Raw genomic sequence first — 24,615 nt, forward strand, 5'->3', positions numbered from 1 at the left:
TTAATCACATACCGACGGAATATTGCTGTCAGTAAAACTGTGAAATCTTATAGTGTCTCTTTTCAGCCTTGCTTCGTGTTTCCCTTTTTTTCTCTTGTATTGCCCTCTCTATTATTTCTCCTCTTCTCTTCCTCACGATTTCCCCTCTCTGTTTTTTCTCTGCCTACTCTGTCTCATCTCCTTTTCTTCTTCTTTTTCCATGGTCATTGTTTTTCTCTAGCTTTTATAGGCCAGAGAATGCCCTGCGGTGGTAATGATTGGCTTCTAATCCGCAACTAAAGTGATTACAACCTTAAAGCATTCTCCATAATGGACGCCATTCAGCGCCTTTGCTGCATAAAACGCCTCAGCCTTTACTGCTGAAAACGGCTACATGGAAGAGACAATGAATAGTGTCCAAGAAACGGCGCCATTTCAAAATTCAAATAGATACTTCTGATTTGGTCATTGAATTTTTTGCAATTTTGTAATCAATCTCCTCGGAAAATTTGTAATTGGATTCCTTAATTTTAGCGACTTTTCCGATTTGATCCTTGGTTTCGGATTGTTTCAATTAAGTCCCTAATTGGCCATCAAACTTCAATAATTATGCAATTAAGCCCCTGATTTGATCAAATCAACTCTTCAAAATTAAAATTGGACCCTAAAACTTTAATTTCTTTCAATAAAAGCCTAAATTGACTTAAAATTCAATTTTTCTTGCAATCAAACCCTCTATAAATTCAATTAAACCTTATATAAAATTTAATTGAGTCCATAAAAATCTGATTTTGGACTTTTCTTCCTCAAAAATTGAATTTTCCTTGTTAATAGGACTCTCATCAGTTAAAAATATACTGTCAAATTTCAATTCTTGTATTTTTGAACCCCCTCAACCAATTTCTAGCCATTTATGGGCGTTCCAGCATCAATGTGATCAACATTCAACTTGTTGGAGCATATTTCTCTAAAGAAATAACTAATCTCAGTGAGTGCATCGCATATCCTCTTTGGCAACAAATCATGAAAAGCTAATGAAATGAGTGTTTGCATAAACACGTGGCAGCCATGACTTTTAATTCCATACAATCTGCATTCCTTCATATTAACCAACCTTGATATTTTCGAGGCATGTCCATCGGGGAAACACAAACTTTTAAGCCATTTGTAGACTAGTAGTTGTGCATTTTTCTCTAACACAAAGCTTGCTCTGGGTTTTGCGACCAGTGACCCATCAAAAACCAACTCTATATTTTTACGGTTACAAAACAATGCTATATCCAATCTAGCCTTGATGTTGTCCTTTGTCTTTCCCTTCACATTCATGATGGTGTTGAAAATGTTCTCAAACACATTCTTTTCTATGTATATGACGTCAAGGTTATGGCGGAGGAGATTGGTCTTTCAATAAGAAAGCTTCTAAAAAATACTTTGCTTTACCCAATAATAGGTCAAACCAAAACCAGGAAACTTCTGCTTACCTGATTGGAAAGCAAACACAATGTCACCGTACTATGATACAACATCATGCAATTCTTCACTAGAAAGACACGGGAGTGCAACATCATTTTCAACTATGCTAACAAAGAAATCATTTCTATTCTTTCTATACCTGTGATTCATTAGCAAGAAACGACGGTGGCAGTCAAAAAAAGCTTTACCTCCGTTAGTTAGCGTGAATGCCTTGTTGTTTTCCATGCAGTATGGACGTGCTAGTTTTCCACACGTGCTCCAACCAGAAACCATTTCATTAGTTAGAAAATCATTGATAGTCCATATCAAAGCCGCCCTCATAACAAGATTGTGTTTCCTCGATATATCATAAGTCAAAGCTCCGGAGGACCACAACTGCATCAACTCATCAATCAACGGTTGAAAACAAACATCTATATTCTGGCTCGGACTGCTCGGACCTGGTATGACCGTAGATAAAAACATGAACTTCGGCCTCATACACATCCCTGGTGGCAAATTATAAACCGTGAGTATGACCGACCAACAAGAATAAGGAGTAGCAAATGACCCGAATGGGTTGAATCCGTATGTACACAACCCAAGACGCACATTCCTTGATTTAACTGAAAAGTGAGGATGCACTCTATTAAAGTGTTTTCATGCTTCGCCGTCAGAAGGATGCACCATCACTCCATTAACCACATTATGTGATTGGTGTCATGTCATGTGCTCACCAGTCCTTGGTGACATGAATAACCTCTGTAATCTAGGTGTGATTGGGAAGTATCTAAGTTTTTTATATGCCACGAGAGTCTTTCCCATATCAGTTTTAGGTTTGTAATGGGAATGCCTAAATTTCATGCACTCAGTCAGCTCAGCATTTTCAAGGTAGTAAATCATGTAGAAGTTAGGGCACATGTCAATTTTCTGGTATCCTAAACCGAGGGGTTTCATTATGAACTTAGCAACATAGAAACTCTCTTTCAGCCTGTTCCCTTCAGGTAAAATGCTTCTCGCCTATTCAATAATTTTGTCATAACCGGTCTCACTCAACCCGTGATCTGATTTGATGGTGAACACCTATGCTAAGGTCGATAATTTACTGTGGTTTGTGCAACCATCCCATAATGGTTCATCAGAATCTTTCAACGGATCAAAAAACCTTGTTGCATCTGCATTAGGTTCTTCTTCTATGATTGGACATTAACTGACAGTACCTTGATTCATTCTCATTACATCCATAACCATATTTTTGTAAGGATTACTGTTGTCATTTACAACTCCATGCACGTTGTTAACACTAGAAGTTGACCCAACCACCCTTTCTATCATGCTCTCATTAGGAACAAATAGTTCTCCATGTGCATATCAACACAGGTAATCCTCTATGAACCCTTTGGTTAGAAGATGCATCATTACAACATCTGGATGCAGATACTTTTTATTTTTACACTTCCTGCATGGACACTTAATACTGTCTCCAGTAAAATTTCTCGAAATAGATGTTGCGAAATTAATAAAACCCCGAACCCCATTACAATAATCCATCATCTGCAATCCTTGGGTTGAGTCTCAATACATCCATGAACGATCATCTATGACTTTTATTGAACCTCAATAAAATTATGATGACAACATATAATAATTAACTATGTTAAGTAAATAAATTTGCAAAAATATTGGTTTAACTCGACATTATCAAACAAATTAAAAAAAGACTTCTCTTAAATATTTAGTATCAATTATCAACGTTCATACAAATTTATACATATAAATTTATAGAAATTATAACTCCGCAATACAATTGGTAAAAATTATAATGGGCCCATTAAACAAACTATTATTTATTTCATCACAACACATCTAATTCGGTAATTCAACAAAATTTCAACAATTTACAAACAAATACAATTTTACAAAATCTAAAACAAACCATAACAACTACAAAATTATATATTCATACTACAAGTTTGTTTGAAAAATAACAATAAAACAGTTACATGAACTAATAAAATACATATACTAATAATAATAAAATTGACATTTAAATGTTAAAATTAAAAAGGATAGATTTACTTACAAAAATGATAAAATCCATAATAAATCAGAACACGGATGTTGTGACCATAAAAGTACAAGAAAGATGACTTGTGTTGAGAAGAAGGGGATATTTTTAGGGGGGTGGTTGTTTGCAGTTTGGGATGGGAAAGAAGAAGGAGAAATAGGAGAGGAGAGGGTCGGCAGCGTGGTGATATATTAGCTTTTACCAATGGACACATTCTGTCGGTATATCCGTTTGTGATCCGTCGGTAATTCTAACGGTGAATGGGTCACGTCACTATACGGAGATCCCAGTTTAAATCTCTCGATCATTCCATTGGTAAAATCGCCTGCAAAAAACTTCGACGTCATCAAATTGCTTTTTTTTTTCAATATTCTATATATTCCATCTGTAATTCGGTTGGTATATACCAACAGCATAATTCCGTCGGTATAGACCGACAGAAGTACAGACAGAATAGAATTCGTCAGTAATTATTACTGACAGAATTATTTCGTTGGTAATTCTGTTGGTTTTAGTCGAATTTCTGGTAGTGAGTGCAAACCGTGTTCTCTTAAAATTTTAAAAAAAAATTGCTTAAAATGAAAAAAAAAATTATGTTTTCAGATTGTTTTGATATGCTGATGTCAAAAATAATTTTTAAAAAATTAAAAAATATATTTTAATACATTTCTAAACAAAAAGTACTTTAAACCACTGCCGCTAATAGAATTCCAAAGATATCCTAAAGTACTAGTGGTTCTTCAATTAATGCAAATCGCAGTGGCGAAGACTGAATATAATTTTGTTTTTGTTTTTGTTTTCTTAAGAGTGAAGTTCTTTAATTGCTCTTTCATTGTAAAATTAAATGCAATGCATATTTTATTAGTTTTCCTTAATGTAAAAATGTTTGCGAGTAAAATACATTTTTTTAAAAGTTTTATAATGCGTTAATTTTGAATTCTGATCAAACTTTAGAATGAAATCTTTATTTTTATTATTATTTTTTAGAGAGACAACTTTGTAAATAAAGAAATAGACTCGTTAACCAAATATTAATACATTGACTTTAAAGTTAAGCTTCTATTTGGCATTGAAATTGAATTTATTTTTTTCATCAAAATTCTAAAATTTATTACTTTTTACACAAGACTGCATATGATTTAATTTGATATCAATTTATTATCCCTTGTTTAATTTATCATTTTCTTCATATAAGGACCATGCATGAAGACGGGAGGTTCACAGAGGGGAAAGATTTTTATTATTGCTTTTTAGAGAGACAACTTTGTAAATAGGAAAATACAGACTTGCTAACAAGGAATTCATATTAATACACGGGCTTTAAAATTAAATAGAACGAAACAACAGTCCCTCAACTTGTAAGTTTTATTCACTTTAACCCTTAAATCGTTTAATTAGCATTGCAATCTACCTAATAAATTTAGTTTTTAACCCTTGAATCCAACGGATCTTCCTGAAGTATTAAATGCTAATAGATAAGAGAATTGTGTAGTGAAATTGAAGTCCTTCAAGTTTAGAATTAGTTCAGTGTGATTTTTAAATTCCAAAGCCTTTTGTTTGAAGCTCTTCTCAAGTCCAAATCTGACCATCATATGAAAACAAAGTGAACTAACTAATTAATTCAATAAACTATTTGTTTATTTATTTTTCGTATCTTTTAATATTCACTCTTAAGATCTTCTGATGGCATCAAATTGTGGTGTAATAAGAAATCTTAGACAGTCTTTTTATTGTTTGCTGTAGTAAATCAGTTTTTTATTTTCTTATATCCCTTGTATTTTTCTTTAATTATTGATTTTATGGCTTTTTTAATATACTCTCAATGATTATAAAAAAAAAAAAGTGATAAGGTGGCTAGCTAGTGTAAGCATGATCTGACTTATCTTGATCGGATTTCAAACATTAATTTGAAACCATTTGAGATTCGAACTAATTAATTTTAAAAATATCCCAGAAAATCATATGCAATCCTGTTAATAATCCTTCGTCACATATTTTATATTTAACATTATTCTAACAATCATAAGTCCTTTTCTTTTCAAATAGTATATCGTCACTTCCGATTCCTCTCCACTATTTAAACTACTAGGTTTGTTTATATATTTTTTAGGTTAAAATCTAATAAATCGGTTCTTTATTTGTTGTTTAGCTTAGTAATACAAGAGGTTCTTATTTATTTATTTTTTTTTAGAGGTGGTTGCATTGTTGAGCTAAAACAGTAGCTAAATAAACCACCACTTGAAAGTTGAGGGGTTAGGTCTCTATTTAGGATTGCAGCTTAGGTTGATAAAAAATAAAAATAAAATATTTAAAATTAATTTTTTATATTTTTATATCATTCTGATTTAATATATTAATATCAAAAATAATTATTATAGACAAAACATCCGGAGTGACAATCGGCTACAAATTAAGGAAGGCTAACACATCATCACTTGCTAATTAATGCGATTAGTATATATAAATCATGGATTACAAAATCAAATGTTTATTAGGAAATGTTTGATAATACAATTTAAAAATTCCTACTGGTCAGGAAGGGGTCAATAATTCCATGAAGGAATACTAATAGAAAAATAAGACATGTTGTTCTTTCCTGCCTCCATCATTGCCATTAACTAGTAAGAGTAGTATTATTGTCTGAAAAGAAACAAAGGTTATATAAAAACTTGGTCCACGCTTACTTAGTGATGACTGATTGTGTAGGTTATTTTTTTATTGCTTAGTGATAGTGTGAGAAGATGTAATATTTAAATAGGTGAGCCTTCTATAATAAATATATTTGTTGTTCATTGACTTTAAAACTATCTGTGGAGAGAAAAAAATATGAAGTTATAAATAACTTTTTTAACTTTAAAGGTTTTGTCATTTTCACTTGTTGCAAACAGAATGATTGAAGTAGAGCGCCACCAATTAATTTTTTTTATCAAATAAATCAAGGTAATTGAGAATCGCTAATCTCAAATTTAAAATTTATTTTTATCTTGTTTTGGAATATTTGTTAAGAATTTGATGAGATTTTCTTATAATTCTATTATTTTTGCTTCTTTTTGTTTTTTGTTCGGATATTTGTTTTACTAAATTTGTTTTTGAATTCTTGTTATAGTGATGTTTTTTTCTAATTAATTAGATATATTTTATTGGTTTGTCTTGATTATACTTGGATTTTTTTATTAAAATAAATATGTAAGAATCATTCTTTATTATTTTTTACTTTATTTCAAAGTTTATCAAACATAAATAATGTTTCGCTTTATCTAATGTTTCTTATATATTTTGTATGTTTATATTTGATTGGTATAATTAAAAACCAACAAAATTAAAGTGATGGATACATTATGAAGATGAAATTAATTTCATCACTTTAACTCAATTTGGTATTGCTCAAAACCTTTTACCTTATGCAAAGGTCATTGTATGTTTATATTTTTTTTATAACTTATATGTTTGTCATTATATATTTGTATTTTTTTTATAACTCATATGTTTGTCATTATATGTTTGATTGGTATAAAAACCAACAAAATTAAAGGGATGTATACATTATAAAGATGAAATTAACTTTATTACTTTGACTCAATTTAATATTATTCAAAACCTTTTACCTTATGCAAATTTCATTCATTATATATGTTTGTATTTTGCCAAAAAAACAAAGCTGTCTTTGTTTACACGCAAAATTGAATTTGGAAGAAGGACAGGGCCTTTTTTTGTTTTATTTAAGGACATGATATAGGGCTAATTGGCACTATAAAACACGTACATCATTCCTCCCGAAGACTACTTCTATAACCATCATCAAGACTTGCATAATATAGAAATTTAGCTATTTTTCTTTCTGTTTATTTCTTCGAGTAATATTTTGTTTCTGTGATTATGGCTACTGGGCAAGCATTCAACCCCGTTCCAGCTATGAGAACATACCCGCCAGTGGAGCATCCAGTCGTGGTAATAGGGCCACAGTACCTGGCACAGTACCCTGTTGAACTCGACGTCAACATTGATTTTAAGGTGTCTGACATTAATGGCACCCTCATCTTCCAGGTCAAAAGTAAACTATTAAGCCTCCATGATCGTCGTTTTCTGAAAGATGCAGCCGGTAACACCGTTGTCCATCTCAGGAAGAAGGTATGTTTAATTGCTCTCTGTCATTTGATCTCTTCTTTTTCAATCTAACCATCAAAACAACAACGATAAGAGTCAATCCGATATCAATTTCTTACCGCGTGTTTAATTTATCATTTTCTCCAGATAATGACCATGCATCGGAGGTGGGAGGCTTTTAGAGGAAAAAGCAAGGAGAAGAATGATTTGCTTTTCACAGCCAAGAAATCAAAGCTGTTCCAATTCAAGACTGAATTAGACGTATTCTTGGGTTATAACAAAGGAGAGGTCCCTGATTTCAAGGTCAAAGAAGGCTACAGCAAGAGTTCCTGCTCTATACTTCTTGGAGATTCCAATACCACGCTTGCACAAGTAACATTAACAAAATTTATTTATGAATATGACAATATTGAATAAATTTAACCAACATCATCTTCTCATACAGAACTATATGCAGGGGATATGATTATTTGTTGAGGGGCAAAATTAATGTAATAAAATATAATATTTTTTAAATTTATTATATATGAGTTATAAAAAAATTACAAATATATAATGACTTTTATATAAGGTAAAATATTTTAAGTTATACTAAATTGAATCAAAGAGATTAAATTAATTTTATCTTGATAATGCCATCATTTTAATTAATATAATCTATATGCCTGTGGCTGAGGCTGTCGCAGAAATAACCCAGATTTCATTACATCATTTACATTAAAACCGATTATTGTTTTAATCAAGAAAGTTGTCTTCATAATTAATATCTCATGCCAGTATTTTTCTTATTATGTGAACGCAGGTGCATGGAAGACACACTCTCGCGATTATGCCTAATGTTGATTATGCCTTCATAGTGGCCCTTGTGGTGGTGATTCTCAACAAGATCAATGCTAATGATGATGGGGACGCGGCCATTAACGGTTTTATGAATGGACTTGTTTTGTGCTCGTAAAAAACACACTCTGTCGGTAAAAGTCACCGACAAAAACTGTCTTCCAGCGTTTAGATTGTCGGTAATTTCTTTTTATCGCTAATTATGTCAATAAAAAAATAAACATAGACAGTCATATAATTAGAAAAAACATGTCAAAAAAAAATTTTCACTAGAAATATACCGATGAAATAATTCAGTCTGTATTTCCAGCGATAACTCACAGACGGAAAAGTTTTATCGGTGAATGTGGCATAGACAGTAAATATTTTACAACTCTCTGTAAAATATCGATGGTCTTTGGCCGTTGGTGTAAACATTGATGATAGTGTCATATACAGTGAATATTTTTCAACTCTCTGTAAAATACCAATTATGCAAATAAAATTGTATGAAACATTAAAAATATAAAAATAAAGTTAAATAATATTCATCCAAATATTCATTACAAATTTAATGTGTTTCCAAAAAAAAAATAAACTAGAACAATGGCGGAGATGGAGGAGGAGGAGACTGGTTGTTCCCGGGACCAAACAGCCAAAAAAGGAGCGCATATGTATCACCCATCTGTGATCTAATGTCCATGACCATTTGGCGGAGTTGTTCATAATCCGTCGAGAGTCGCTCGTATTGTTGTTTCAAGGCCATGAACTCCCCAGATTGGGTGCTTGCTAATTGGGAGCTCCCAACGGTTGAGACACTATGGGCCGCCCACAAGTTCTCGACCGTAGTGTTGGAGAGCCTGTACACCCGATTTTTATCGGGTCCACCAGACGATCCTACCTCCATCCACAAATCTGGATTGAAATCTGGATTCGAGGGATCATCCCCATATCTCTCCCTCAACCGCCTATTATAGGTCTCCTGAAAATTAAAAAAGAAACCATCTTATTCAATTCAAGAAAATAATAACTTACAAAATAAAATGGTTGAACGAACATACCATGAAGTGTTGAGCGCGGTTTTCCTCGAACTGTTGCACCCCCTTTTGGCGGTCTTCACTTCACACGTGCGTCTCTACAAACAGCTCCATTGGGCTCGGCTCACGTCCAAGAGATGTAGCCTGTAAGAAAAAAAATATTGCAAGTTAAATATATTTATAAGTAACAACAAATTAATTAATGATATATTTCATTTAAATTAATATTATCATCCGCTTCGCATGTGCACTGTACTAAACAGTGCCGCCGGTGTGCGTGGTCACCGAACCATGAATTTGCCGGTTCTGGTTGTCGGCACTAGACTGTAAGCGTCGTGTAAACCGCTCAGACGTCACGTGCTCAATATATTATGGCCATATATCCCCCGAGATTTATGGTGGTTTGAAATCCCTCCAAACCACCACGTCATTTCAGCCTTGTAGACCGTTATCTCTCGCATATTTTTTGGCTTTTTTTGTGAGTCATACCAAAAATCACGCAACCTACTTTCATAGTGACAAATTAAATTTTAAAACAAAAAATTGTATTGTTTTCGATGTTACCTATATACCGCGTGATTCTCCCACACCCTCTTCGCAACATTGTCATGCGCGCTATCCCACTCGAACTTGTGTTGTGTATAAATAATTTATTTAAAATAAAAATAGTATGAGATATAAAATTATAAAAATAATTTCTTAAAGATAAGCTGGAAATTAGAAGTTAACACCTACATGTAATCTTCGAAACCATGCATTGATATAAGGTCTCCAATCAGGATGTTTGGAAAGCTAACTCCATTGAAATAATGGAATCTCTATCAACGATTTAAACGCCGATGTTATTACTCGGGCGGTCTCAATGTTTGTGAACCTGAAAATAAATAAAAATAATAAAATATTAATAGTTGTTCATAAATTATGTTATAAGTATAAAAAAAACTAAAACGGAAACAAACTTACATTGAAAGGTCGTCCTTCCCATATGCCTAGTACTTGCGAGTGAATTGACCCTGCTGTGAAGGCACACCGCCTCTGCGTTGTGAAACTGCGCTGGAAGAGGCAACATCGCGAGTGAGCGCAGGTGCCTCTTCTTGATCACCACCTAAGGATAAGTCATCATCGCTGCTAGAAGAACTAGTTGTAACCATTTGTTGACGACGTGTTGTTGATTTCATTCTATGTATTTACATAAATTTATATGAATAATTACATAATTAAATTTGATTATTTTTAAAAAATTCAGCAGCACTGTCGCACGTGTGCGGCGTCGCTGCGAATATTCCACTTCATCTAGGTATCTGGCAAATATGAAATATAGGGAGACAAGGATTCCTTGTCTTTAATCAGTGGAAAGCAGGAAAGGGAGTCGCCACCTAGTATTTTGATCACTAGGAACCCTAACTGGTCTCAGAGATCGGGTACGGGGACTGGTTGCGTAAAGAGAAGGTATTAGCACCCTAAATATGTCTTACCTAAGGTAAGCTACATTAATTTATTGTCTGATAAATAGCTAAGGTGTTATTGTATTTCTAATTGTTGGTCTATCTAAGGTTTAAGAAAAGTCCTTCTCAGTAAGGAGGTCCGTATCTTATCGGGTAAAACACTAATTGTTCTAACGTCAATAACAAAAAAGGAACTTCCTTTTTAATATCGGGAATATGTTTTATGTATAAATTCATAATCCAGATACTAAAAGAAAAGAAACAAAATATTTTTTGGGTATTTTTGAAATATTTGCCTAGTTCTCATAGCTTTAATAAATTGGTTATTAAAGCCAAAATGCATGCTAAAACATATATATATATATATATACAATGTGATGATTTTTTTTCTTATCTTTGAGAGACTTGGCCATATTCATGCAAACAAAATATTTTTTTTGTTTTATAATTTTTTGTAATGTTTTGACGAAAACCAGGTATTTTAATACCGGATTTGTATCTTTACGGTATAAAAATACAAACCAATATTACGCAAAATAGATGAAAAGTACACGAGAAAATCACAAAAAATTTTAGAAAGATTTTTGGGAATTAATTTTTTTTTTTTAACAGTGGAGCACCCGCCGAAGAAAAAGAAGAAGAAGAAGAAGAAGGGGGAGGAGGCTGACCTGGTTGGAAGCTTGGCTGCGATGAGGAGGTTTGGCCGGTGGCTCAGTAGGCTTCGGTGGAGGGAATGGTGGCTGGTGTCGATTTCTGGTGAAGGATGAAGAAAACTTGCAGAGGAGAGAGGCTCGACGGCGCGCTCACTATATGAGGTGTGTCGGGAGGTTGCTTGTGATGGAGATGGAGGTGTTCAAGCCGGTGGCGACGATGTTGGTGGCTGAACGCCACGGTGAAGAGAGAGAGAGAGAGAGAGAGAGAGAGAGAGAGAGAGAGAGAGAGAGAGAGAGGTTCTGCTAGCAGCAAAAACCGGTTAGGGAGGTTGGTTTTTTGGGCTGTCTTTGGACCCCAATTTCTCCACCCCTGGAGCATGAAGATCAAATATATTTATAGGTGATGGAAGAGGGACACTCTGTGTAAACCCCCGTAAATAAAAATAAATAATAATAATAAAAATAAAAAGAAAAAAAAACAACACATAGGATCGAAGTAATGACATTTCGATGAGTAATGGATATTCGGTATGAAAGAAATGAATAAATAGTAGGAATGACAATAAATGTGTCATGTGAGAGAGAGAATGATCTCCATAAACAAATTTAAAGGTATTGTTGAAGTCGAAAAGAGAGTCATGATTTTTAGTTTAAAACTTGTAACGTTGGCGAAACCAGTTACGAGTTTCAATGGATAAAAGAATAAGAAAAAAAACCCAGAAGGTATGTAAACCCCGGTCAAAACACGTATTTTGACAAATTAATGATAAATGTGGTAATATTGAATTTATTGAGTATAAATTAAGGGGAAATGTCATGAGGATCTAAGTAAATAAATTAATGCATGAAATTCAGATTTTAGCGTAAAAGACACTGATTGTCTAGTTTTACGGTATTGATGATATATCTCAATCCGACCGTTGGATCGGGCTGAAATTGTATAAAGAATCTCCAGACATATTTTTTTATATTAGGTTCAAATTTTGTGTCAATTGGAGTTTGGAAAAGATTTACGAGAGTACTGAAAATCGGGTAAATTGAAGAAGATGACACAAGGGGCATTAATAAGGGCATTTTTGTAATTTTATCAAAACAAATACTCTCCTCTCCTCTCTTTAAAAACAGAGCACGTCCTCTGCAAATGGAAAAAACAGGAGGGAGACCATTTGTTTTGTCCCATTTTCTTCATTTTCTCTTCATTTCTTCAAGCTAAATAAAAAAGGAGTGTTCTTAGGAGGATTATATCCAAGAAAACAAATTAAATGACAACTTAGAGAGTTATAGAGCTTGAGAGAAACAAAGAGAAAAAGCTGGAAATTGGAAGAGGAGGACATGATTTTTGTAAATTTTTGCAAGAATTCATTGAAATAAGTTAAAGTAGCAAAGGTAAGCAACATACCCTTTAGTAATTTTGTTTTTCTCTCTTGTTCTTGCATGAGGAGAAGAAAACCTTCAAGTTTAAAATTCTAGGGTTCATGTAAATATTTTGGGGGAGTAATTGTTGGTGTGAATTTCAAGATTAATTGCATGATAATGGCTTGATTTGCTGAAAAGTTGAAGGAATAAATTGATTTGAAACTATGGGTTTTGGGATTGCAACAGGGCAGGCACTTCGGCAGCCATAGTTTGACTTTACACCGTTGGATTAGATTGATTTTTGGATATGTTATTATACCTAATGTCACCTACATTCTGACCGGAGGGATTGTAAATATCAGACTTCGTTTGAGGGATGTCACCGGAGGAACATTTCTGGAAAATCACCCTTCAAGACAGCCTTGTTCGTCAGCCGTTATATCATCGTTTCACCGTTGGATTGGTCTGGATTTTGTATATGTTTTTCATCCAGATGTTATATAAATTCTGAACGGTTCAGATCGGAAAATAACACGCCTACCAGAAATTGTACTTCCCGAACAGAAGGTCTCCAAATTTCAGGTCAGTCCGGTATTGTTCTGATATCGGGAGTTTTAACCGTTGGATGTATGTTAATTTTGGATATGTTATTCTAATGATGATGATGTATAATTCCACCGTTTGGATTTATTGAATTCTAAATTTACAGAATGATGTTTTAAGTTTGGTTTGAGAAATATTGAATGAGAATATGAGGTTTAGCATAAAAAGTATATTTTGGGACTAAGGATAATGGCAATGGGTTTAATGATGATGGTTGTGTTTGTGTTATGTTTGAGTCATGTTTGATGTGTTGATAAGTGATGGTATAGTTAAATTCTATAAAGAATAGTGATTGACTAATACTTTGGTTGTGTTAGAATGAAAAATCATGTTGTAAGTTGAATTATGATATAAGGAATCATTTTGAGTGTGCTTTTGGAAAAATTTGGCATGTGTAGTCATTGATGAAATTTAAGTTAAATTACATTGTTTGGTGATATATTAAATGTCTTGGGACAAAAGAAAATCGGTGACAAAAAGTCATGCCCTTTGGACATTGAAGATCATTGATGAAGAATTGAATTAAATGGGCGTTTAATGTTAGTGTAAATAAATTCTAATGTAAATGAATTTAAATGACAAGTAAGAAAATAAAATACATTCATGGAAATTGTTTACGGAAGTATTTGATTTTGTGAATTTATGAATATTATGAATAAATCGGGAAGATTCAATAATGATTCAGGATGTTATATTAAAAATGTAGGAGAAGCATTCACTCGACTTCTCAGGAGCTCGTATAGTAGGAGCTTAAGGAGGGACTACAAGAGGGGCACAACAACAACAAGGAAGAGCGAGTTGAGCTTCTGCAGCTGGTAGGTGTTCTATACCTACACTTTTTACGTAGCGTTAATTTACTAACTTATTAAATTCTTGGTCTTTGCGTCTATGGGTGAAACCACAAAGAGAGAGGATAAAGTGAAATAAACGAGAAATTAAAAATGGATTTGAGTACTTGACTGGGTTAAGAATATGAATTACACTAATAGACTTCGTTGATGATCATTCCTCGAACTTGATTAGCCGATCCCGAATGCGGAGGCTAATGATGTTAGTAAGGTTTACTAACATCGGCATAATCATCCCTGAAAACGAGGGATACTGAACTTGATTAACTATTCGGGTGAGAATAGTTAATGATATTGACCGGTGCTGTCAATATCGGCAATCACACGAAACTTGATTAACCGGTCCCGAATGCGGAGGCTAATGATGTTAGTAAGGTTTACTAACATCGGCATAATCATCCCTGAAAACGAGGGATACTAAACTTGATTAACTATTCGGGTGAGAATAGTTAATGATATTGACCGGTGCTGTCAATATCGGCAATCACACAAAACTTGATTAGCCGGTCCCGAATGCGGAGGCTAATGATGTTAGTAAGGTTTACTAACATCGGCATAATCATCCATTGGCATAATCATCCCTGAAAATGAGGGATACTGAATTTGATTAACTATTCAGGTGAGAATAGTTAATGATATCGATCGGTGTTGTCGATATCGGCAATCACATGAAACTTGACTAGCTATTCCTGAAGTGAAAGCTAATGATGTGAAGAATCTTGACATCAACATTTCCGGAAATATTCCAAGATATTACGGAAAGAAAAATCTGATTGGCTATTTCATGTTAGAAATAGTTGATAACATCAATCAGTGGTATTAATTTTGACGTTTACAATGAACTTGATTAGCCGATCCTGATATGGGAGACTAATAACACTAATGAAAATTTATTAGTGCCAGCATTCCCTTCCAAGTTTTAGGAGAGAGATATTATAATGATATTTCCTATAGGGAATAATTAAAAATATTAATGAAATGGGGATTGACATCTTGATAGGATTATTCATTCGGCCTTGAAGAAGCGGATATTGATTGTAAATTATGGAATAAGATGGGCGGAGGAACTAGTTACCCGGTGATGGGCTAGTGGCATTAGTTTTGTTTTCTAATGACCGGAATATACAACTTGAGTTAAACTTACTTGTGTGGTGTTAATATTGTTAGGATGACTGACTTGTCAGATTATAAATGGAATGTTGGATGATACCTAATTGTTAAACAAAAATGGTAATTTGTGTTTATGTTATGGATTATTGAAGGAAAAAACAAAAAGAGAAACTGATGAAGATCTAATTCTTGTGAAGGATGGAGGCAAATATCGTATCGCTTGGGACGTGAGAATAGAAGTTCATTAACCATGGTAGGTGTTATACATTTAAGGAATGCAATGCTATGTGTGTGTGTGTGTGTGTGTGTGTGTGTGATGTATTTTGAATTAATTAATGAATTGTAATTGATATAATTTGAGAATCATGTCCTGCGCACATGGAGGATGTCAAAGAAATTATGACTAATAATGTAAATATGTTGTATTAAGGTTTCGTGTTGTTGCTGGCATGATAAGAATTTGGTGATAATTATAATAGTGTAATAAAATGCCAATAATAGTGATAGATAATGAAATTTGGCCTTAACTATAGTGGTCAAATGAGATTAGGTTGATGAATTAAATAGAATGATGTATGTATGGTATTCACATTATTTGAAGATGGATCGGATGTGAATATTGTGAAAATGATGGCAGGTTCCATGATAATGAGAGATTTTACTGAAAATCTAAAGAAACATTGGAATGTGTCGAAATGGGCACAAGAAATATGTAAGTTGAATATATTTATAAACTAAAATTGGACTGAAATCATGACGAGTTTGACAACTTATATGGAAAAGCCATAATGAGTATAATAGATGTTGGGATTGAAATTGATATAAAGAGATAGAGTAAGAGGGAGAGAAATCACATGGTAGATATTATAATGAATTAAATGCGCCCGTGAGGTGAAACAAGACACAAAATGAAAATCTTGAATGATTCTAGGAAGGATGGATAGAGACGTAATAATGGAAGGATAAATGAGAATTTCAAGGAACTATGATTGTATATCGTTGAATATATGTTTAATTACCTGTGCATGTATTGTGTGATTTTCCTTTTATGCTATATTTATTATATACATTATGAAATTGCAGGTCCTTCAGATTCACGCCAGGAGTAGCGTTTTAGGTCCTCTAGTCTCCTTTTGTATGATTGAATAAGAAGATGAACATTAATGTATTTTGTCTTTAAAGAATTAAATGACTTAATATGTAATAGTACTCCTTTTACATTAAGTGTCGGGACATAAAAATGTATTATTCTGTATTTGTAATCTTAGTTTGTTTACTTGCAATTATTATGAATTATGTGTGTTAATGGGAAAGAAATGAGCATGCGAAATGTGAGGCATGTACCATGAATGATGTGTTGTTGAGGTTATACATGATTATGATATGATTGAGAAATGAGTATAACTGTACAAGAAGATTGTCGATAACTTGGGACCTCCAGGTATAAAGGAAACTCTGCCGAAATTTCAGAAATTTCGGCAAGTCTCAGATAAGTTCGGTGGATGAAAAAAAAATACCCATTTTTTTAAAAGTTAAGGCTCAAAGTTCTTTTATGAATGTACTAAATTAAAGGGTGTTACACTTTGTCTCTTCTGGTGCAAAATATCAGCCCTTGGTTCGACCCTAAAGCATCCCAACCATTGACTCAAAGTAGCAATGATACTGTCAGTTTTGTGCAGGAAAAATAGCTGGTCGGGTTGGCCACTTTGGGGTGGTGCCACCGCCTCTACAGCCTCAATCAGCCAGAAACGTTTATACTAGCGTGTATTTAGGTGTTAGGGGATCGTTTTCGTGCAAGTTTCATTTAATTTGGGGGAGGAAACAAGGCGTCAAACGCCTTGGGAAGGAGGTCCCTCAGGCAGGCCCTCTGAAGAAGAAGATAAACAGTAATTTTCTTGCCAATTACGCTTTAGTCCTTCAATTTGTGATTTATCTCTAAATACACCCCTGATTGGCTTCAATATTTTAATTTTGTTCAATTTCATCCCTGATGCACTTCAATTCAAGCCCCGGATTTCAGCGTCTTTTTTTCTTTTGGTCTTTGGTTTTGGATTTATTCAATTAAGTTCCTAATTGGTCAATAAACTTTCAATTTTTTCAATTTGACCCCTGATTTGGTCAATTTCAGTTCCTTTATTTACACATCTTTTCCAATTTGGTTCTTGGTTTTGGATTTTTTCAATCAAGTCCCTAATTGGTCATCAAACTTCAATATCTATGCAATTAAGCCCCTGATTTGACCAAATCAACTCTCAAAAATTCTAATTTGACCTCAGAACTTTCATTTCTTTCAATTAAAGCCTAAATTGAGTTAAAAATCAATTTTTCTTGTAATCAAACCCTAGATAAATTCAATTAAACCTCCAATAAAATTTATTTGAGTCCATAAACATCTGACTTTGGATTTTTTTTCTCAAATTGAATTTTTCTTTGTCAACAAGGCTCTTCATCTGTAAAAAATATACTGTCAAATTTTAATCTTTGAATTTTTTAGCCTCCTCAACCAACTTCTAGCGCGCTTTGACATTCTCTTCTCACTGTTATTATTTTTTGGATTTTGTTTTTGTTTTTAGTCCAAATATGTTTTTTTTTATTTTCGGAAGAGAAAAAGTGAATTTGGGGAATAATCCAAAAATGGGTTATGACAAGCACCTCTCCTATACTGGAGACTACCCAAAGTTTTAAAACCTGTAAATATTGACAATAGCCACAAACCAATTGACTCAATTGAAAAATCTTATATATAACCTAGCATCTATACAAATTTAACGATAAAATAAAGCAAAAAAATAACATTTAATTTTAAATATTCAACTAACATCTATAGAAATTCATCAATAATAATTAAAATTAATGAAAATAATCAAACACATATCAAGCAATAATAGAGTAAAATTGAGATAAAATAATTAAATTTAATCCTATATTTTCAATTACTATTTACAAGTAAATTCAAGAATAACAATTAAAATTCAACAAGATATTCTATTATTATGGCAATAAAAACAATAAAATAGGCAACAAATTAAAAAAAAAAACTATAGGCTTTAGGAATGAAAAATGCTTACTTTAATAGTGTATTTATTTCTAGACTTTATCTACATACAATACAAAAAAACAAAACAAAAATATATTGTTATTTTTATAATGTTTTGATGTGCTGATATCAAAAATAATTTTTTTAAAAATTTAAACTTCTTTTGCTTAAAATTAATTTTTTTAATATGTTTTAGTTATTTTGATGCGTTGATGTTCATAATTTGTTTTAGTAAAAAAAAATTATTTTAATTTATTTTCGAGCAAAAATATATTTTAAAAAACAATTATTACAACACTTAGAAACACCCTTTAACCATATATATATATATCAAAGAAAGCAAGAAACTAAAAATCCAAGAAAATTACAGGAAACTCTTTCTTTTTATTCTTTTCTGCCAAACAAAATATATAATAATATTATTAAAAGAGATATATATATATATATATATATATATATATATATATATATACTTATAAGACTCTTTCAATCGGTCCTGATTGGACTATGAATATTGATATTTGTGATTCTGTTAATTCTAATTACTGGTAATTTCTTTTCTTTTTTTCTTTATAGCCCATCTTTTCTTTTTTTAGTTTTGGTGTTGACTTTGATGTTCTTGCTGAGAATTTTATGTTTTGTTTTTCAAATTTTGATAACAGCTAGGTTTATGTATTCTTTGTACTTGTATACGTATGTATGTACGTATGTATGTGTGGCAGATTCTGTTTCTATACTTCTTCTTTTTGGTGTTGTAGCTGAAATTGAAGAAAGCTTAATTCTTTGTTATTTGTCAGTTACGATCAAAGTAAATTTTTTGTTTTTTTTTCTTTGAAGAAATTTTGAATTTTATGTGAAATAATAATGCAGGATAGCTTGTCACTGCTACAGAACAGCTTAAGGATGCAAAAGAAGAGGTTGCCATAAACTGAATTACAAGCTTACTGGAATTACTACCATGCATGAAGTGCCAACAACACTTTCCTTATTAAACTTATATTCTTAGTTGGGCTTTTAGTGCCTCTTTTATTTCTGTATTGCCTAGGACGTGAACTAAGGACATAAGTCCTCTTTGATGGGGGATTTTCCTGTTACCCCTTAATTTTCATATTTAATTCCTTCAGTTGTATTTGAGTAGGATTAGGGATGGCAAGCTTATAAATACAAGCAGCCACCCACTCAGAAAAAACACTTTTGATTTTGGAATAATAATTCTCTTACGGAAACATGCTTGTTACTCGTGGATTCGGGTACTTATTATTGTTCGTGGATTCGAGTAGACTACATTAAAAAGGCGGTGTTCTTTTTATACGTTTTCGCTACGTCAAATAAAGATTAGTTTTTACAGGGAGTTTTTTTTTTTAAGTGGGTTTTGTGATATTAGTATGTAGTGTTGGTTGATGATTTTTTTATTTGTTTTTTATCAGGCAAGCCAAGGATGTAGTGAAAGCTTTGAAGAAAAAGGTAGGAGACCTTGTGATGGTATATCTAAGAAAAAGGCGGTTACCAGTGGGAACATTTAACAAATTAAGTGACAAGAAGTATGGCCCCTATCAGATTCTACAGAAAATTAATGACAATGCATATCGGGTAGACCTCCCTGCAGAAATGGCAATCTCTCCTACGTTCAATGTTGCTGATATATTCGAATATCATCCACCCAACGAATCACCCTCTAATCTAGCTAACTCGAGGTCGAATTCTTTTCAGGCAGAGGAGACTCATGTAAGACAGCTTGTCACTGCTACAGAATAGCTTAAGGATGCAGAAGAAGAGGTTGCAATAAACTGAATTACAAGCTTACTGGAATTACTACCATGCACGAAGTGCCAGCAGCACTTTCCTTATTAAACTTATATTCTTAGTTGGGCCTTTAGTGCCTCTTTTATTTCTGTATTGCCTAGGACGTGAACTAAGGATATACGTCCTCTTTGATGGGGGATTTTCCTGTTACCCCTTAATTTTCCTATTTAATTCCGTAAGTTGTATTTGAGTAGGATTAGGGATGGCAAGCTTATAAATACAAGCAGCCACCCACTCAGAAAAAACAATTTTGATTTTGGAATAATAATTCTCTTACAGAAACATACTTGTTACTCATGGATTCAGGTACTTATTATTGTTCGTGGATTCGAGCAGACTACATTAAAAAGGTGGTGTTCTTTTTATAGATTTTCGCTACGTCAGTTGGTATCAGAGCAGGTTTATCGTTGTTCAGATGTCAAACACACTGAACGAACAAGAAGCCCTTGATGGCGGAAGTCGTGAAAACAATGTAATCACGCAGGCAGAATTTAGAGCTTTCCAGCATGAAACCCAGCAAACCTTGCAAGCAATACAGGTAACTCTTGCTAGATTAACAATTGGAAATAATCAGCAGCGTGAGGATGAGAGGGTTCGCGAGGATTACAGGGAACGGATTGCCCCTGCTCGTGAACACAATCCAATTCCATGTAGGCAGCTAGCCTACGAGGAAGAAATAAGTGACGATGAAGAATATGCCGAACGCATATTGAGACCCAATCGACAGGGCTATCATAATATGGGAGAACGAGGGCCTCAACAGCTTTAATGGTCAACTTCAGATTGAAGGATTCCTCGATTGGTTGGCAGTAGTGGAGAGATTCTTTGACTACATGGAAATCCCTGAAGACAAAAAAGTGAAGCTAGTCGCCTACAGACTAATGGGAGGAGCCTCCGCTTGGTGGGAACAATTGCAACTCACACGAATGAGGTAGAGAAAAGGGATGGTTCAGACCTGGTCGAAGATGAGGCGACTGCTGCGTTACAGGTATTTGCCACCAGATTATGAGCAGATACTCTTTCAACAGTACCAAGATTGCAGACAAGGAAACCGGACAGTTCAAGCATATGTTGAGGAATTCCACAGATTATCTTCTCGTAATAATTTGTTAAAAACAAACGCACAACAGGTCGCGAGGTTCATTGGAGGATTACGTATAAATATTCAAGACCGAGTCTCAATGCACACCATCTACTCCTTAACAGAAGCCATTAATTTGGCTACAAAAGCAGAAGAACAATTGGACAGGACAAGATCAACAGGCATACCAAGGAGCCCCATTGAATCCATGCAGACGACAACACACAAAGGAAGGTTCCCACTGAACCCTCCACCCCCCATGTCCAACTTTGCAAAAGGACCAAGTAGCAACAGGACGCAAGTGACAACTGCAGGAGTAGTGCCTCCAGAAGCACCAAGGAATCCATATTCCAGACCAGCTTCGGATAAATGCTATAGGTGTGGACAACCAGGACACCGCTCTAATCAGTGTCCAAAACGGGGGGTAGTGAATCTGATTGAGCCAGGAGAGGATACAGGCCTGGAGGCAGGAGGAGTAGAGGACGAGACTGAGTACACCTACGAAGATGAAGAAATTACAGGGGGATGATGGAGAATTACCCTCACGTTCTCTGGTCGTTAGGAGACTTCTGCTGGCACCAAAACAGAAGGAACAGTCCCAACGACATAATATATTCAGGACTCGGTGTACTGTGAACAGAAAAGTGTGTGATATTATTATTGATAGTGGCAGTAGCGAGAACATCATCTCCAGAACCATGGTAAGGAAACTAGGCTTGCAGACGAAGAAACATCCCTCACCTTATACGATTGGCTGGATCAAGAAGGGTGCAGAAACAAGGGTAACTGAAACCTGCTGCATTCAATTCTCCATTGGGCGAAATTATATGGATGAGATTACTTGTGATGTTGTCGAAATGGATGCTTGTCATATGATCCTAGGCAGGCCATGGCAATATGATGTGGACGCTGCCTACAAGGGCAGGGATAATGTATATGTTTTCATGAGAGGAGGGTAAAAGATAGTATTGGGTCCTCTAAAAGAAGACTTCTCTGCAGTAGAACCAAAGGTGCAGGGAAAGCCTATGTTACTAGTTGATGGAGGGACATTTATAACCGAAACTCACGGGGCAAGTGAAGTTTTTGCAAGAGTAGTGAGTGGGGGAATTGGAACTGACCCTCCCAATGTCCCAAATGCACTGCAGCCTTTACTAACAGAATTCCAGGCCATAATACCAGCAGATTTGCCAGAGGGGTTACCTCCCATGTGTGATATTCAGCATCATATCGACTTAATTCCTGGGGCTAGCCTACCAAACCGGCCACACTATCGGATGAGTCCGAAAAAAGGTCTTGTCCTACAGGAGCAAGTGGAAGAACTGATCAAAAAAGGGCTGGTTCAAGAGAGTATGAGTCCTTGTGCAGTACCGACCTTATTAGTTCCAAAGAAAGATGGTAGCTGGCGCATGTGCATTGACAGCCGAGCTATCAACAAAATCACCATTAAATATCGATTTCCCATTCCTCGGCTAGAGGATATGCTAGACATGCTAGCCGGTTCAAACATCTTCTCAAAAATTGACTTAAGGAGTGGATACCATCAGATTCGAATCAGGCCTGGGGACGAATGGAAAACCACTTTCAAAACGAAAGATGGTTTGTACGAATGGTTAGTAATGATGTTTGGACTATCCAATGCCCCAAGCACTTTCATGCGATTAATGAATCAAGTACTCAAACCCTTCACTGGTAGCTTCGTGGTAGTATACTTCGATGACATATTGATTTACAGCCGGAGTGAATCTGACAACCTTGAGCACTTAAGGAAAGTACTTACAGTTTTGCAGCAGAACAAATTATATGTTAATCTGACGAAGTGCAAATTCATGACCAGCAGTTTATTATTTTTGGGATTTATTGTGAGTGCTGACAGGATTAAAGTCGATGAAGAAAAAATTTGAGCCATTCGGGAATGGCCTACCCCGAAAAATGTCAGCGAAGTACATAGCTTCCATGGTTTAGCCACATTTTATCGACGATTTGTCAGGGATTTTAGGCAAATCCTCGCGCCCATCACTGAATGCATGAAGAAAGGGAAATTCCTTTGGGGAACCGAAGCAGAACACAGTTTTGCACTAATTAAAGAGAAGTTATCCTCTGCCCCGGTCTTGGCACTGCCAGATTTTGAGAAATTATTTGAGGTGGACTGCGATGCTTCTATCATTGGCACAGGGGCTGTCCTATCCCAAGAAGGAAGACCCGTTGCATTCTATAGTGAAAAACTAAGTGAGGCTCGCCAGAAGTGGTCCACCTATAAGCTTGAGTTGTACGTTGTATTTCGGGCACTGAAAGTGTGGGAACATTACTTAGTACAAAGGGAATTTATCCTATTCAGCGATCACCAAGCACTGAAGTTCATCAACAATCAAAGTAATGTGAACAGAATGCATGCTCGGTGGGTTTCCTTCATCCAGCGATTCACGTTCAACCTGAAGCATAAGTTAGGTCAGCTGAATAAAGTGGCTGATGCCCTCAGCCAAAAAGTGTCTTTACTCATCACCATGCGGGCTGAAGTTATAGGCTTTGAATGTCTTAAAGATTTATATGCAGATGATGAAGACTTTAGAACTATCTGGAGCAAGTGTCAGCAGGGACTATCTCCTAAAGGGATGCATGTTCACGAAGGATACTTGTTTCGGGGCAACCAATTATGCATTCCAAGGAGCTCGTTGAGGGAGCAGATAATACACGAACTACATGGAGGCGGCTTGGGGGGACACCTAGGTCGGGATAAAACCGTGGCTCTTGCAGAAGAATGCTACTACTGGCCACAACTGAAGCGCGACATTGGCAGCCATGTCAGACGATGTCCAACCTGCCAAGCAGCCAAGGGTCAAACACAGAACACAGGGTTATACCTACCCTTACCCATCCCAGCAGCTCCTTGGGAGGACCTTTCAATGGATTTCATCCTAGGACTTTCACGAACTCAGCGAGGTGTCGATTCAGTCTTTGTGGTGGTGGACAGGTATTCCAAAATGGCCCATTTCATTGCATGCAAAAAGACCTCTGACGCTGTGCATGTTGCTAATTTATTCTTTAAAGAAGTTGTGCGTCTACATGGGGTCCCCAAATCCATCACCTCAGACCGTGACACAAAATTCTTAAGCCATTTTTGGAGAACCTTGTGGCGGCGTTTTGACACCACACTGAACTTCAGCAGCACCAACCACCCCCAAACCGATGGGCAAACAAAGGTAGTGAACCGCACCATTCACAACCT

The 24,615-nt window shown here is 34.9% G+C and overlaps 1 protein-coding gene and 1 long non-coding RNA gene across 4 annotated transcripts; both read left to right on the plus strand.

Annotated features, from left to right (window-relative positions):
- The first annotated feature begins 7,259 nt into the window (after positions 1 to 7,259).
- On the plus strand, positions 7,260 to 8,854 carry LOC7460416 (protein LURP-one-related 15). The gene is made up of 3 exons (XM_002323006.3): positions 7,260 to 7,627; positions 7,751 to 7,975; positions 8,406 to 8,854. The coding sequence occupies exons 1-3, from the start codon at positions 7,376 to 7,378 to the stop codon at positions 8,556 to 8,558; spliced, it is 630 nt and encodes a 209-aa protein (XP_002323042.1). The 5' UTR covers positions 7,260 to 7,375; the 3' UTR covers positions 8,559 to 8,854.
- A 3,789-nt stretch (positions 8,855 to 12,643) lies between these two features.
- LOC112324482 (uncharacterized) lies at positions 12,644 to 16,821 on the plus strand. Of its 3 annotated transcripts, none has more exons than XR_002978356.2 (5): positions 12,644 to 12,940; positions 13,157 to 13,492; positions 14,199 to 14,328; positions 15,669 to 15,724; positions 16,555 to 16,821. It is a non-coding gene; the product is annotated as an uncharacterized LOC112324482 (long non-coding RNA). The 3 variants fall into 3 exon arrangements; XR_002978357.2 differs by having other exon boundaries at positions 14,220 to 14,328; positions 15,624 to 15,724; XR_002978355.2 differs by having other exon boundaries at positions 12,647 to 12,940; positions 14,220 to 14,328.
- Positions 16,822 to 24,615: the final 7,794 nt, after the last annotated feature.

The sequence above is a fragment of the Populus trichocarpa genome, chromosome 16 (assembly GCF_000002775.5).
Source record: "Populus trichocarpa isolate Nisqually-1 chromosome 16, P.trichocarpa_v4.1, whole genome shotgun sequence".
NCBI lineage: Eukaryota > Viridiplantae > Streptophyta > Magnoliopsida > Malpighiales > Salicaceae > Populus > Populus trichocarpa.